Source organism: the organism of the source record quoted next, unplaced genomic scaffold (genome assembly GCF_019419815.1).
Source record: "Pyrus x bretschneideri cultivar Hongxiangsu unplaced genomic scaffold, Pyrus_bretschneideri_v1 Contig7, whole genome shotgun sequence".
NCBI classification, from domain to species: Eukaryota; Viridiplantae; Streptophyta; class Magnoliopsida; order Rosales; family Rosaceae; genus Pyrus; species Pyrus x bretschneideri.
In genome coordinates, this window is record NW_025999809.1 from 3105359 (window position 1) to 3119670 (window position 14312).

Below are 14312 nucleotides of genomic sequence, written 5' to 3' on the forward strand. Positions count from 1 at the left end.
TTATTAAATTGGTTAGAGAAGTGTGTTTTTCACTCTACATGTAAGTTTAAATCTTCATCCGTAATTTAGATTAATTTAGTATACTCCCTCATATGCGTCCTAAACATGAGTGCATATTTACTTTTTAACGTGAACTTCTCATGTTCCCCGTGATTCTAATACTACTTTTAAGTACATGTTTTTGGCATTGTCAATATCTCGTTTGTGTGAAATCTATAAGTCTAGGACCTCGTATTGTGACTGATGCAAGAAAAACCAAGGGAGTTTTAGGGAGACGGGGGATGATAATTTGGGATTTGCTCAATCAGGGGCAACGAAGTTCGCTCACGTCGCTAATCGTGAATTCGCTCACAAGACCAAGTCAAATGTTTGATTTTAGAAGGAAAATCACTCTCTTCAAATGCACAAGGCAAATACAATTTTAATTCATTTCAGTCTCATTTCTCAAGGGTTTAATGCATATATTTATAAGGAATACAACACAGTGAAACTCTAGTCCGAATTGGACTTTTGCTCTACCCAAAAATATTTAAAATATTCTTATATGACTACTTAATTATTTGTGTTGCTCTAAAACACAATTAAATATAAGGAAAACTAACGAAAAGTAAAAAAAAAACTTCTCTTTTAATGAAAAGCCTTTTTTAAAGGTATAGTGAATAGTACCAGAGAAATGTATAAATGTGATTTTTCGTTAAAAATGAACAATACGAGGAGTATTTTGTTAAATCTCTCTTAAATATATTTGATGATTCCAATACGCATGAGACTCTTGGTAGATTCCAATACAGGCATGAGAGCTTTGGTTACTGCATCAGTGACTATTGATGAATGCAGGATTTAGAAAAAGGTCTAACTTGATTTTATCGAGATACTTTTAATATGGTTGTAACTACTTTTATGTTGCATTACAAATTTAACTATGTTATAACACACGTGTTTTATTTATAAATAGTATACCTTAAAATGTAAACTTACTATCTACATATTTTAATAAATAGATTAGTAAAATCTGAACCACATTAAGTTATTTATTTATTTATTTTTCATAACTTCCAATACTACTGCATTCTTCCGCTGCTACATTTTGTGTTGGCTATATTGCTGCCGTACCAGAGTTGACGACGTTTCATGAAATTTTTTAGCCAAAAATAAAATAAAGGATATACCATCAATAGAAAATAGGGAATTTTAATGAAATACTTTTGGTATTATTCACTTTTAACTTTAAATATATTTTTACTCTGAAAAGTTATTCATGATACTATTCATTTACAAAACATTTTTGTCATTTTGATTAAAATTCAAAATTTTCAAACAATTTCATTAGTTTTCCTTAAAAAATATACACGTTAAATCAATACTTAACTAATAATTTAATAATTATTAACCACATCATGTAATTTATAAATTTTACTTTAAATAATTTATCTTCCTCGCAATACCCCTCTCTACCTCGTTCCAATTCTGTGAAGATAGCGACAGCAATATAGCAAAATTCCCGTATATAGTGTCGTGTTTCCATGCATTGCATATCCTGCCATGATGGTCCAGGTCACGTGGACACGTGTCGTAACGTCGGTCTGGAGCTACGAAGGTTTTTGTGGTGGCTGTAAAGGGCCACATATCCACCACCCACTAGGGTTGGGGTGGGAGTTGCAAAGAATCTCTAGGAAATACTTCCCCTCCCTAATTTGTAATTGAGTTTACGTGGAAATGTCCATTACACATGAAATATCGGAAGGAAAAATAAAGATTTATGACAACCAAAAGCGATTGTGATTAAGCTTGGTAAAATAAGTTTATTGGTGTGTGTTGGTTGTAAAACAATTTTTGAAGAATCACTTTCAAATGCTTATCCATATATACACTTTATAAATTAAGTATTTTCACAAAAATTGTCTCAAATATAGCCTAAATAATTCATTTAAACCAAGTCTACAGCAAGAAATAAAACTGACACCAATTCAATTTTACAATATTTCCTGTTAGAAAAGAGTTCTCTCCAGCTCTCTTTCACCAAGGCCACCGGAACAAGTGATCCGGACCTTTCAAATTTCATCAAACGGCCAAAAATTATCACAGCTTTTAAGAGGTCAAAACAGGTGGACCGTTGGATGAAATTTGAAAAGTCCGAATCACTTAATCCGGTGACCTTAGTGGAAGAGATCTAGAGAGGATCTCTCTCCTTCCTCTTAGTTAATTGTCAGTTCATGATTAGTAAATATGGAGAGAGAGACTCATTTCTCATGTCAAATATTCAAGCATGTAATGTTGCCGAGTCTTAATTGTCAATTAGATAATCATGTTCGGAATTGTGGCTTGAGGGTATATATGTTTAGAGTTGTCAAACGAATTAAGGTATGACTAAGCCTGATTAGCTTAAAATGGGACCTAGCTCATAACTTGAGAAGGGCTGGGTCGAGGTTATGCCCAACAAGGTCAACCCAACCTATTTACCAAGTGGGCCGATTGAAACACGGCTCAAACACGCATAGGCTGACTTTAAACTGGTTGTTCTGTTTGAGAACTCTGTACACACTAGACAAAGAGTGATCCGAATTTCCAATCTGTCAATATAAATTTTATGTCACCAATTACCTTGTGCGTGTACAAAATACTCTCTTGTGATACTGTTAATCTGAACCACTAATCAAGTCGGTTGTGACTTTGAACAACTAATCAACTGATTGCTAAATGTTCAATTCAGATTCACAATCTGATAATATAAGCATTTGTTTGTTAACATAAGCATTTGTTTGCAATCATGTTTATTTATAATTATATACGAAATCACTGCAGAAAGATCATATGAAAAGTAAATTCTGCTTGCTTCATACTATCCTAACTACCGTCATCGACGTCTTTATAATCGCCTTCCGCAATCCACACTTACTAAAAGGCAAGATAAATCACAGAGCATAAATTAACTAGAGTGCAGAAAGATGGCCTTGCTCCAACAAAGAGTCAATGCAATCATCAAACATCTCCTGGATAGTCTTGAACTTGAATCCTAAACTCTGCAACTTTGACGTGTCGAACTCATAATATGGTCTGCTTACTTGCTTCAACCTGAAAATTCCCATGTTAATTAAACTTCAAAACAACAGAGTATATATAAATTTCTGCTTGTTCAAGTTCATCTTCATATGTTTTTACTTTATTACCATGTCGTAGATCAAATGCAGCTAGCTTATCAAATTCCGATTGCTGAACTTATCAAAATCAAACACCGATGACATACGAATCACACATTGACGACATAATCTTTTCAGCAATTGGGATTTGATCGATTTACCTTTTGGCAATAGGTAAGGAAGGATATCGCATGGATAATAAGGAAGCCAACTCATCGTTGTCCAAAACTGTTGAGCTACAAAGATATCGACCATGAGCACTTTCATGCTCATAAACTAAGATGTGACAGAGTGCAACATCATCAATGTGAACATATCCCATTCTTCCATACCATACTGTATCGCCTGCTTAATTGCTCGGAAAAAACAAAAACAAAAAAGAACCATTTATATTAAACCAAGATAAATGAGTGAAAATCATGCATAATCTACAGTGTATCAGTTTGATTTACATAAACCAGACAGCAGCAGCCGTACCTTAAGCAGGCTGAGAACCCGCGATGCAGTATGAGATAGATCAGGTGACAAACTAGGTCCAATCACCCACGCAGGTATAACAGTTACTAAATCGATCCCATTCTCTTTGCAAAAATCCCCTGCTGCCTTCTCGGCTAGAACTTTTGATAAAGGGTACCAGAGCTTTTGTAACAGGTACACATACGGCCAGACCAACAAAGCGAACCATGAAAGCATACATAATTTGTCAGTTAAATCAGTTACATGGTTACATATATTATATAATATACATGGCATAAGCATATATTGAGATTAGGAAATTTACTTGCAGAGATCATAAATCTGCAGCGCTTTGCATCTTATTACTTGGTTCACAACTATATTTAATTGTCCCAAAAAAAATTGAATACTGAAGATTTTATGTGAATTAGGTGATGAAAGCAACCTGAAGTCTTTGGCAGTATTCCACAGAGCTCCAAGATGACTCATCCAGTTTTAAACTGGAGGCGAAATCTTCATCCGGTTTCACCCTTAGAGTTGAAGAAGATGAAGTGAAAACCACTCGCCTCAGAGACGGATTTTTCTTACACGAACGCAACACGTTCAAGGTACCCTCAATCGCTGGCTCCAGGATTTCTCTCTGTATGTGCATGATACAAAATAACAACATTACTCAATTTGTGTAATGGGTAGCCAGAAACTTCACATGTTATGTTACTAGACTATCAATTTGAACTATTGATACGGTAAACTTCTGCTCAATGTACAATCCAGATTGAAGATTTTGCAACATCATATGCCAAGTGTTCAGGAATCAGGATTTAAAAAGTTCCATTTTTAGGGCATATATTATCTCAGATAAGATGCAACATGCCTTTGGATTAGATGAAGGTTTCTCCATTACAGGGGAAGCAGAATGGAAGACACCATGGCAGCCCAAGATTGCATCATCAAAGCTGCATTCTTTGGTTAAATCAGCCTCCACCAATCTGAGTCTTTCCTTAGCTCCTTCCAGCTTCCATAAATGCGCCAATTTCTTCTGGTTTCCTTTGAATGCATTGCACAAACCAGATTATCATAGTCTTATAAACATTCTGTGTGCAGACGTCTGTTATTTGTTAAAGGAAAAATTTTGTACCAATGACACAATAATAAGCTTTTCTGTCAACAGGCATATTATCTACCAGTATCATCGACATATCATCGATACAAAATCTGTCATTTAATAAAGAAATGCACTGCAGGTTTTGATCATGCAGATTGACGGGGGGATTACCTAGATCTCTGACGGTTCCAATTACATGATAGCCCGACAAGAGAAGCTGCTTTATAAGGCAAGATGCCAGATAGCCGGAAGCCCCCGTAACACAAACTTTGCCTTTGGATTCAAGTTTTTCATCCATCCCCTTCAAATCAGCAGCACTTTCTACTGCAAGCTGATAGATAGAGGCAGTGAAGTAGCCCTGAGGTAATTAAAAGCCAAAATATATATATTAATAACAAATGCAGATGGAAACAGCTAAGAAGAGATTGAAGAGTTTATTGGGGCCATAAAACACCAACATTGAGATATTATTCATCAGGTGAATTTCACCATCACTCGCCAAATTTCTTTCTAAATTTTTATTTATTTTTTTATTTTTTTATAATTTGAGCCACATTCTAATCTAATCTAAAATTACAGGGAGGTGGATTTAAACTTGGGTGCAAAGCAGGGGAGCACATTGCTCTATCCAACTTGGCTACATCCAAGTCTGCTGCTTTATGGTCTAATTGGTGCATTCAAATGTGTGCATTATAATTTATAGACTTTCAAACCCGACTGTCCAAACAAAATACAACACTGAAATCACACCACTGCAACCCATCAAATCTCTCCTCCTACCTTCACGCAGCTGCCCTAATCCAATGAGAAAAACAAAGTGATTCGCACGCACATTTCTTCTGGCCATGCGCTCAAATGTATATTAGAACTTTTGAATTGAATAAATCAAAGAACTAAGGATGGAAATAAACAACGTTGTGCAGATATTATTTGAAGAAAAATGCATAACTTCAATTTCGTCTCTTTTTAACATTCACTCACCAGTCAAATGCAAAATTGTCCTTACCTTTTTCATCGGTAATGAATGAGTTAACAGGACATATTCAAATCAGGGTGCATGCTTTTCGCAAATGATTTAGTGTTGATAGATGAAACGTAAGAGAGAGAGTAAATGCAAAGCTTAACCACCTTTGGAGGGAAATGTTGGAATCTCAGGTCTTCATCTAAGTAGGTCAAAGACAAAGTATATGAACTGCAAGCTCAGTGGAAATGGGGGTCCAAATGAGATAGGGGTGATGATTGAAGATCAGGAAGTATCAAAGAGTGAATGCTTTTCATTATTTTAATATATTTTGCAAAAGAACAGAGAATTTGATAGAGCTCTCAACCATAGAATACAATTTGGATGGATGAAGCAGAAGAGTGCATTGGTTGTTTTGTGTGATCATCGCATGCCACTAAAGCTCAAGGAAATTTTTTATAGGATGACAATAAGGCCAACAATGTTTAATGACACAAAATGTTAGGCGATCAAGCATCAATATGTGCAAAAGATAAGTGTAGCGGAAATAAGAATGATTCGTTGGATGTGCGAATACATGAGAAATAATAGAATTAAGGACGAGGATATCTAAGGTCAAATAAAAATGATCGCAATTGAACACAAGACGAGAGCAAATCGGTTAAGGTGGTTTGAACATGTGAATCAAAAACCTACTGATGCTCCATTAGGAAGTACGTGAGATAAAAACTCAGGGCAAAAGGAGTATAAGACGACCTAGAGGACTTGAAAGACAAGACTTAGCACAAAACCAAATGTAATGCCGTTCTAAGATTCATACAACACCCTCATCTAATATGATACAACTTTGTTGTTGTTATACTTGCTTATGCTGTTCTTATTTACTAATCTAGTAATCTTCAAAACCCATCTCCTATTTCTCTTAAGTAAATGAGAACCACAGAGTGGAAGAAAATATTTTTAATGGATCAGATTTTGTTTATGTTTGTTAGTTTTTAGATTGGATTAAGTTGGATTTCTCCTGTGAGTGAAAAAGGATGATTGCAATAAGATACCGAAGGAAGAGAGTAAAGAGAGGAAAACCAGACCTGGTTTGACCGTTTGGGAGCTCCAGCCGGCAGGAAAATGATGAGACGCAGTCGAGGAGAACCCAAATAAAAAACAAGTTCAGAGAAGCACCATTTATATTTTATTCTAAGGTGGCAAACTATGACATCATATCCCATTCGTTGAATTAGAATAATGCTGAAAGTAATGTTATTCATACCATATTTTTATACAACATTTCTATATTATTTTAGGTGATATTTGATGTAGACAGTTACATCATTTGAAAAATTTGCAAAACCCAAGAAAAGGAAAGAGATAGACTCCTCGTATACCACAATCATCATTTAATTAACTAGTTTTTCGTAATTATTAGTTTATTAAATAATGAACTAAATTTAAAAATCTGTTTAATTCAAATGATGTGGCTGTACAAGTCAAATATTACTTAAAGTGGTATGAAAATGTTGTACAAAAATATGGTATAAATAGTATTAGTCTAATACTTAAGGGGCGTTTGTTGCGCCGGACTATCTCGGACTGGATTAGCTTCAAGGACTAAGCTGGACTGGCTTAGACTAGACTAAGCTGGATTGGCTTAGACTAGACTAAACTAGACTAACTTAGTGAAGCGTTTGGTGCAGTATTAGACTAAGAAGTTGGATAATAACAAATTATAATATTATATTATTTAATATATAAATTATTAATATTTTATTATGATCTTATCTTTTTCTTCATTTTTTCCTACCATTTCCTCGTTAAATTGGATGAAGTTAGCATCGCCAAAAAATTCATCATCATCCCTGGACCGAGATCTTAGCTTTGAATGCTCGAATCTGTCATGGATTTGAAGAAGCCCAAACAGGCCGAGACTTCCAGGCCATTTTCCAGCTACATTCGACCACATTTTGGTCTCGATTCAGGTAAAATTGTAATCTTGTCACTCCCACCTTCAATTTGGTGTATTTTGTATGAAAGTTGGTTGTGAAATGGATCTGAAAGAGAGTCGGAAAATTAATGATTGATCTAGGTGACCGGAGATGACGAGGACGAGAAAGAGAGGATAGTCTTAGCTAATCCCATGATTATTGGGGGGTCTCGCTAAGACCTCTTAGTGAAGGGTTTTGTCCATGCTAGTCTCCTTTAGTCTCATTAATGTTAGTCCCAGCATGGAACAAACACAGTATTAGACTAATAGCTAGTCCAGTCCAGTCTAGTCCAACTTAGTGAGGGCAAACAAACGCCCCCTTAGAGTTCTTTAGATATTTACATATACTAAGGGGTGTATTCAATTGTAATTTTGAGGGATTTTAATTCTTTTAATGAATTTAGAGGTATTCATTCAGGAATTTAAGTGATTATCTAAAATTCAATGTATATTTAATTAAAATTTTAAAATAGTTTATTAAAATTCTTAGAAATCTGAGTATATTCAATTAAAATTTTAAAGAAATTTATAACATTACAAGTATATTCAATTAGAATTTGATTTTAAAGAATTTGACAAAGTTGAGGAATTAGAGAAAATTGGAGAAATTCTGTAATGTATTTTAAGCATATTTAAATCTTAAATATCTCTAAGAGATTTTGAGAGAATTAAATTAAAATTTTACATAAAATCTTTACAAATCACTTAAACTCGATAAAAATTCATAAATTTATAAATCTATTAAAATTTCTTAAATTTCTAATTGAATACCGGTCTTAAATTTGGGTTTTCTGACGGCCCTGTTGATCTATAGTGTGCGGATAAAAATGCCCCTGATTTTTCGCTTGCTTTGACGTTTTGCCCTTCTCGCCCGGCCCACGTGTCAATCATCGTGAGGTTTTGTGTTCAGTCTGTATCCTCCCCACTTTTTGTTCCTTCCCGTACCCATTTTTGCTTTTCTTTCGTTTTCGAAGCTCTCTATTTTTCTCCTTCTGTCGTTCTCACCTCTTTGTTTCCTCAGTCATCCTTCTGTGGACGCAGCTTTTCTCGCTGCTTCCTTCCTTCATTTTCCCGCCGTCTCCCTGCTCGCCTATCTCCCAAAATCTTTTCAATTCCGCCAGCCGCAGCCACCACTCAGACTTCCCCAAAGTAATTTCTCCTCCCTCCCTACCAGTCGTATTTAAATATGGATTTCATACGTATATATATTTAGTTCTGTTATGTTTTCTTTGTTGTTTTTCTGATTTTCTAGGTTTTGTTTGCAGCCTCTAAAGCCACCGTTATTGAAGCCACCCGTAATCCTTTGAACTGTTGTTTAAGCCATTTAGGGTAAGCAATTTCATATTTATAAAACTGATTTGGGATTTACGATGTAGGGCTTTTGAATTAGGGTTCGAATTAGAGATTTACAACTTGGGGAATTTTTTTTGTTTAGGGTTTTAATTTTGAGAAATTAGTAGGGAGAACCGCAATATATAGGATGTTAAAGTAGTCACTTCTTCCTTTCTCTCTGTTTTGAGATTATACTCTATGAGCAGAAATACAATCCTCTGTATTGGATATCTGAACAAGATATGTTTATGGAAAAATTTAATCAGTCATTGAACTATTCACGCAATTTATACACAGTTGTGAGTCAAAAATGCTTTTCTCTGAATTACTCACGCCGTCTATACACAGTTTGGGATGCTAGGGAAAAATTGAATTATTCACGCCATCTACACACCGCTGATTTGGTTAAACATTGAACAAGATGCAATGAAATTGATCTGTTGTTGTGGGGTTTTATTTTTTATTTTTTAATTGAAGGGTCTTCGTTGGTTTTGATAACAAAGAGTGTGTTTTTGTATCCATTTGCTTTTTCTTTTTGGAATTTTGTTTCTCAACCTTTTTGAGATTTATGATTTTATGTTTTTTATTTTTTAATTTTTTTATGGGTTTGTTTTGCAGGTATTCTTTGTACAGAGATGACAACAACTTGGCTGCTGCACCGTCTCTTGCCACTTGAGGGTAAGGTTCAGTTGCTTAGGTAGTTGATCATAAAGCTATGATCAGACGTTGAGTTTATTTTTGATCGAGGAATTTGAAAGCATCTTTATCTGTTTCTTTTATCGTGTTCTGATTCGATTAAATTTTAGGTTCTGGAAATTATAAGCTAGATTTTATTTTGATACAGCAATTTGGTTGCCTGTTGTGTTTATGATGGTTCTAACAAATTGGTTTTTAATGACACCAACAACCTTGCCTTCCTCCCCAGCTACTACATGGATCCTATGAACAGACTTGGAAGCAAAACTTTCAATCAGATTACCAAGAGTTGACTCCAGTTTGCATGTAATTGGTTGCATGACTTTTCTAATTTCGCTGGTCGTCGTGATGGTGCTCATGAAGTCCCTAACAGTGAGCTTCCTGAGAGAAATTGTTACACAAATTAAGTGGCCCATCAAAATGATTTTCGTCTGTCAAGTGATCAAGGCGAGCACTGTTTTTTTTCTTTGACAGAAATCAGTGTAAGAAGATTTATAATATTTTAAAACATTATTTGAGAATTCTGGCATTTGAATTGAATTGGTATTGATTTTTTTTCATATTTTTTTTCATTGAATTTTATTTTATATAACAATGTCATTTGTACTTTCCGCACATTTCTACCAACACATCCATTGCTGGTCACTGAAGCTGATACCGAAGTGTTCAAAGCAAACTAGAAGGGATCTGATTTCGAGAAGAAGGATTTGATTTATCTTTACAGCCAGTGCAAGGGGAATATGAATAGGTATTAGCTTTATTTATCACTGCATTTATCTTTTTGGTCATTTGGATTCCTGTTTCTGTTTGATACTTGCAGACTGTTCTATTCAATGATAGGTTGTGATGCTAAACTCGATTCATACCGTTTCAAGGAAATTCTTGTGAGGCAATAGCTACAAGTGCGCATATGTTTATTAAGCTTCAAGTTCATAGTGAAATTTCTGGGATTTTGGTTCATGTTTTAATTTTAGGTGCTTGGATATAGTGTTTATATTTATGTGATTGAAGGATGACATGGGTTTCGAATTACTCATTGAACATAGTCATTTTAGTTTCAGTTATTACATTGAATTTGCTCATTCCGTGGATTATATCTTTATGGTTCTAACAAATCTGAACTCAAAATATGAATTCATTCTTTTAAATCCTTGTTATATCCAAATGAAGTCAATTTCAGTCCTCCTACCACAAATTTAAGTCAGTGTTACTAGGAATCATCTTTTTCTGAGTTCAGTCCTGGCTTGCAAACCATGGCCGATTGGTTCTTAAAGACATTTAAAATAGAACCACAGGTGATAAGATTCACTATGAATGTTAGCAAGGTTCTAAAAAACGCTAGGCGCTAGTCGGATAGCAGGCTAGCACCTAGCGCCTAGGTGGCCTAGGTGGATTTAGGTAAATTTCTTGTATATCTTATAAATAAATGTATATTAACACATAAAAAATAAAATTATACTTGTATAAAATCCATGAATAAGATGATAAAATACAAAAGAGTATCAAACAAGTTCAAAATTTAAAAATACATTTAAGTATATATGCCATATAACTTAAGACATTTTAAATGATTATATCTAATTTTTCAAAAATAAAAGTAAAAATCCTAAGTAGTGGGTTGGGTGGTTCATAATAAAACTACTAGGAAGCCATGCTAGGCATTCCTTAACCAAACCATGCACATTGGTATCATCCCCAAAATCCTCTTTTTTATTTATAATTTTATTTGAGTTGGTGTCCCACTTTGAACTTTGGATCACCAAAACCGATCAGAAACCTATATAGGATATAGCCATTGATTCATTTGAAAGTTGAGCTACGCCTTTAAAAACTTGACTTTTGTGCCTTTGATGTCCATCCTGATTACATGTGTCCTTCAATGTTAGATATTTTTTATTTATTTTTTATTAATTTACAAAGACACCTATTAATGTTTTCGTGCCCTCTAGTTTAAGATATTTAAATAAAAAAATAGATTTTCGTGTCCATTTATACTTCTTCTCCTCAATCTTCACGCCTCACTCCCTCTTCTTAATTCCTCTCTCTCAATCCTCCCGCTCCTCTAACCTCTTTCCCTTTACCAATCCAACCAAACCTCTCCCACTTTACTTTTTTCCAAATTTTTCTTATTTCCTTATCTCTCTCTCTCTCTGGATTCTTCGAGGAGGTCTCGCCGCATCTCACTTCCTGGTCACAAATCTCGACTTTCCTTCTCTAATAATCGATGGACCTTCTTTTCATTTCCTCTTCTATTTTTTCCGTTTTCCCTCTGTAAATTCTCCCCCCCCTTTTTTTTTTTGTTTCCTCTTCTTCTGTTTTGAGCTGTAAGTTTCTCTTTTTCGATGGATTTCAAAGAGAGGGAGTTGCGACAGCTAAGAAAGTCGTGGTGCACAGAGAGGGAGTCGAAGCGAAATTTCTTCCCAGGAAACCATTTCGCTCCGTCCAGGCCACCTAAGAGCGCCTAAGCGGACGCCTAACAGCTCCCCGATTTTTCTTAATGATTCGGACCTAATCGGATCGACACACCTACGCCCAGCGCCTAGGCGAATTTTTAGAACATTGAATGTTAGATCACATGGCCCTTTTAGTTAGCCCCTCAAGCCTTACTACATGGCAATTTACCTATGATATATGCAAATAATATTCTCATATTTTGTTGGTATTTTACCTATAATGCAAGTAGGTAAATTAATAGGAAGTAGGTAAATTATGTACGTGATGCCAATTTACCTACATTTTTTATGTGAACCAAATATTCTAGACTGTATATGTATATAATTTACCTGTAGTTGGTTCTTTTCTTTTTCATTGTCCTAAAATTAATTTACCTGCAATTTTATCTCCATTAATTTATATATTTTTACTTTGACAACAATTTTTTTTTATATATTTTTAAAGTACAATAATTGCCTATATGTAAGGCCATTTCCAATTGAGGGCTGGCCAGATGACTCGTTTTAGCCCTCTAGCCCTCCAAGAAATTAATATTTTAATGAACAGTACAGGGTTATATTTGTCTCCGTTTCCAACCGAGGGCCAAAAGGCTATAGGATTCGTTTTAGTCCTGTCACAAAAAACCGTCTCCAACTAAAGGCCAAATATAATTTATTATTTAAAAACTACAAATTAAATTCAAATCCAACCGCTAAGTGACGTCAGTTAGCCGTTGGATTTGAAATTTTCTTTTGCTATAAATAGGGTGGATATTGGGTTATAATTCACACAACTTTGAATTCAATCTATTTCAATTCAAGTTTGCAATGAATTCCAACTTTGGATCCTCTTCGGATTCCAACTGGGGGTCCTCATCCAATTCCAAATTGAAAGCAAAATAGGCGCAAATGAGACGAGAAGATGAGGAGTCTGATGAAAAAGTTAAAGTAAGGCGCAACAAACAAAACAGAGTAGCAACCATGGCTGCGGCCATGGTGTGTCAGCCAACTGAGGAACAACCTCTATGGGGTGGCTCTATTGCTGGTCGCTCTTACAAACCACGAAACAGAGCGATGTCGCATGCCAATCTGATGAACTACTTTAACCCCAACTTGGTGTACACATAAGAGGATTTCAGACGTCGCTTTCGGATGAGGCGTCATGTCTTCGAGCATTTACTTCGTGATGTCCAGCAGGTTAATCCATACTTTTGACAGAAGCGGGACAGAGCAGACCATCCTGGTTTCTCACCTTATCAGAAGGTTACTGTTGCACTCCGAATGATTACCTATGGCTTCCCAACTGATTCGATGGATGAAACCCATGGTATGTCTGAGTCTACATGCCTTGATACTCTTGAACAATTCTGTGACACAATTGTTCAGGTTTACAAAGATGAGTACCTCCACAAGCCAAATCAAAAAGATCAAAATTGGCTTCTTTGCAAAGCTGAAACCCGTGGGTTTCCGGGCATGATAGGGTCATTAGACTGCATGCATTGAGATTGGAAGAACTGTCCCACCGAATGGCAATGAGGCTTTAGCGGAAGGTCGAGAAAGTCAAATTTTGTGTTAGAGGCGGTTGCCTCATATGACACATGGATCTGACATGCTTTCTTTGTAGTCCCTAGATCCCAAAATGACATTATACTTCTTGGGCGTTAACTCCTCTTCAATAACTTGACGGAAGGTAAAGCACCCCAACTTGACTACTACATCAACGACCGTCAATACAATATGGGGTATTACTTAGCAGATGACATCTACCCAAAGTGGGTGACACTTGTCCAAGCAATTCCAAACCCTAGGAATGACGCAGAAAAGTTGTTTACCTTACACCAAGAGGCATACCGGAAAGATGTTGAGAGAGTTTTTGGTATTCTACAAGCACGATGGAAGATCATTAGCGAACCGGCAAGAGGGTGGAGTCGAGAAAATTTGGACTCCATCATGATGTCTTGCATCATATTACACAATATGATAATGAAGGATGAGCGAGATGGGTATATTGATAGAGAGTCCGATGACGACCAAGAAGATCCAAATAAGTCAAGAAGGGCTCGTGCAAAAATATATGATGGGCCTAATTTTCCTTTCAATCCAAGAACTGGTAATATCTCTATAAATGAGTGCACGAGGTGCTATAGAATGATACGTTTTCGTGCCACAAACAAGTACCTACAACATGATCTTGTTGCACATCTTTGGGCCAAAA

General features: G+C 35.6%; 1 protein-coding gene and 1 long non-coding RNA gene across 3 annotated transcripts; one reads left to right on the plus strand and one right to left on the minus strand.

Annotated features, from left to right (window-relative positions):
* Window positions 1-2812: 2812 nt before the first annotated feature.
* LOC125472590 (tetraketide alpha-pyrone reductase 1-like) lies at window positions 2813-6826 on the minus strand. The gene is made up of 7 exons (XM_048574232.1): window positions 6748-6826; window positions 4870-5056; window positions 4468-4640; window positions 4039-4233; window positions 3596-3776; window positions 3299-3482; window positions 2813-3072 (listed from the first exon to the last, which is right to left on the minus strand). The coding sequence occupies exons 2-7, from the start codon at window positions 4994-4996 to the stop codon at window positions 2931-2933; spliced, it is 1002 nt and encodes a 333-aa protein (XP_048430189.1). The 5' UTR covers window positions 4997-5056; window positions 6748-6826; the 3' UTR covers window positions 2813-2930.
* A 1730-nt stretch (window positions 6827-8556) lies between these two features.
* On the plus strand, window positions 8557-10747 carry LOC125472498. 2 transcript variants are annotated; one of them, XR_007254462.1, is made up of 5 exons: window positions 8557-8786; window positions 8903-8966; window positions 9588-9647; window positions 9895-10147; window positions 10317-10747. It is a non-coding gene; the product is annotated as an uncharacterized LOC125472498 (long non-coding RNA). The 2 variants fall into 2 exon arrangements; XR_007254461.1 differs by having other exon boundaries at window positions 8558-8786; window positions 9895-10747.
* The last annotated feature ends 3565 nt before the right edge of the window (window positions 10748-14312 follow it).

What these genes read in the sequence shown, in the direction of transcription:
- LOC125472590 (XM_048574232.1), bottom strand. Translation starts at nt 4,996, where the DNA reads ATGGATGAAAAACTTGAATCCAAAGGCAAAGTTTGTGTTACGGGGGCT. An exon ending in TGGAACCGTCAGAGATCTAG is followed by an intron (nt 4,641 to 4,869) that starts GTAATCCCCCCG and finishes ATGCATTCAAAG; the next exon opens with GAAACCAGAAGAAATTGGCG. An exon ending in TCCTTACCTATTGCCAAAAG is followed by an intron (nt 3,073 to 3,298) that starts GTAAATCGATCA and finishes GGGAATTTTCAG; the next exon opens with GTTGAAGCAAGTAAGCAGAC.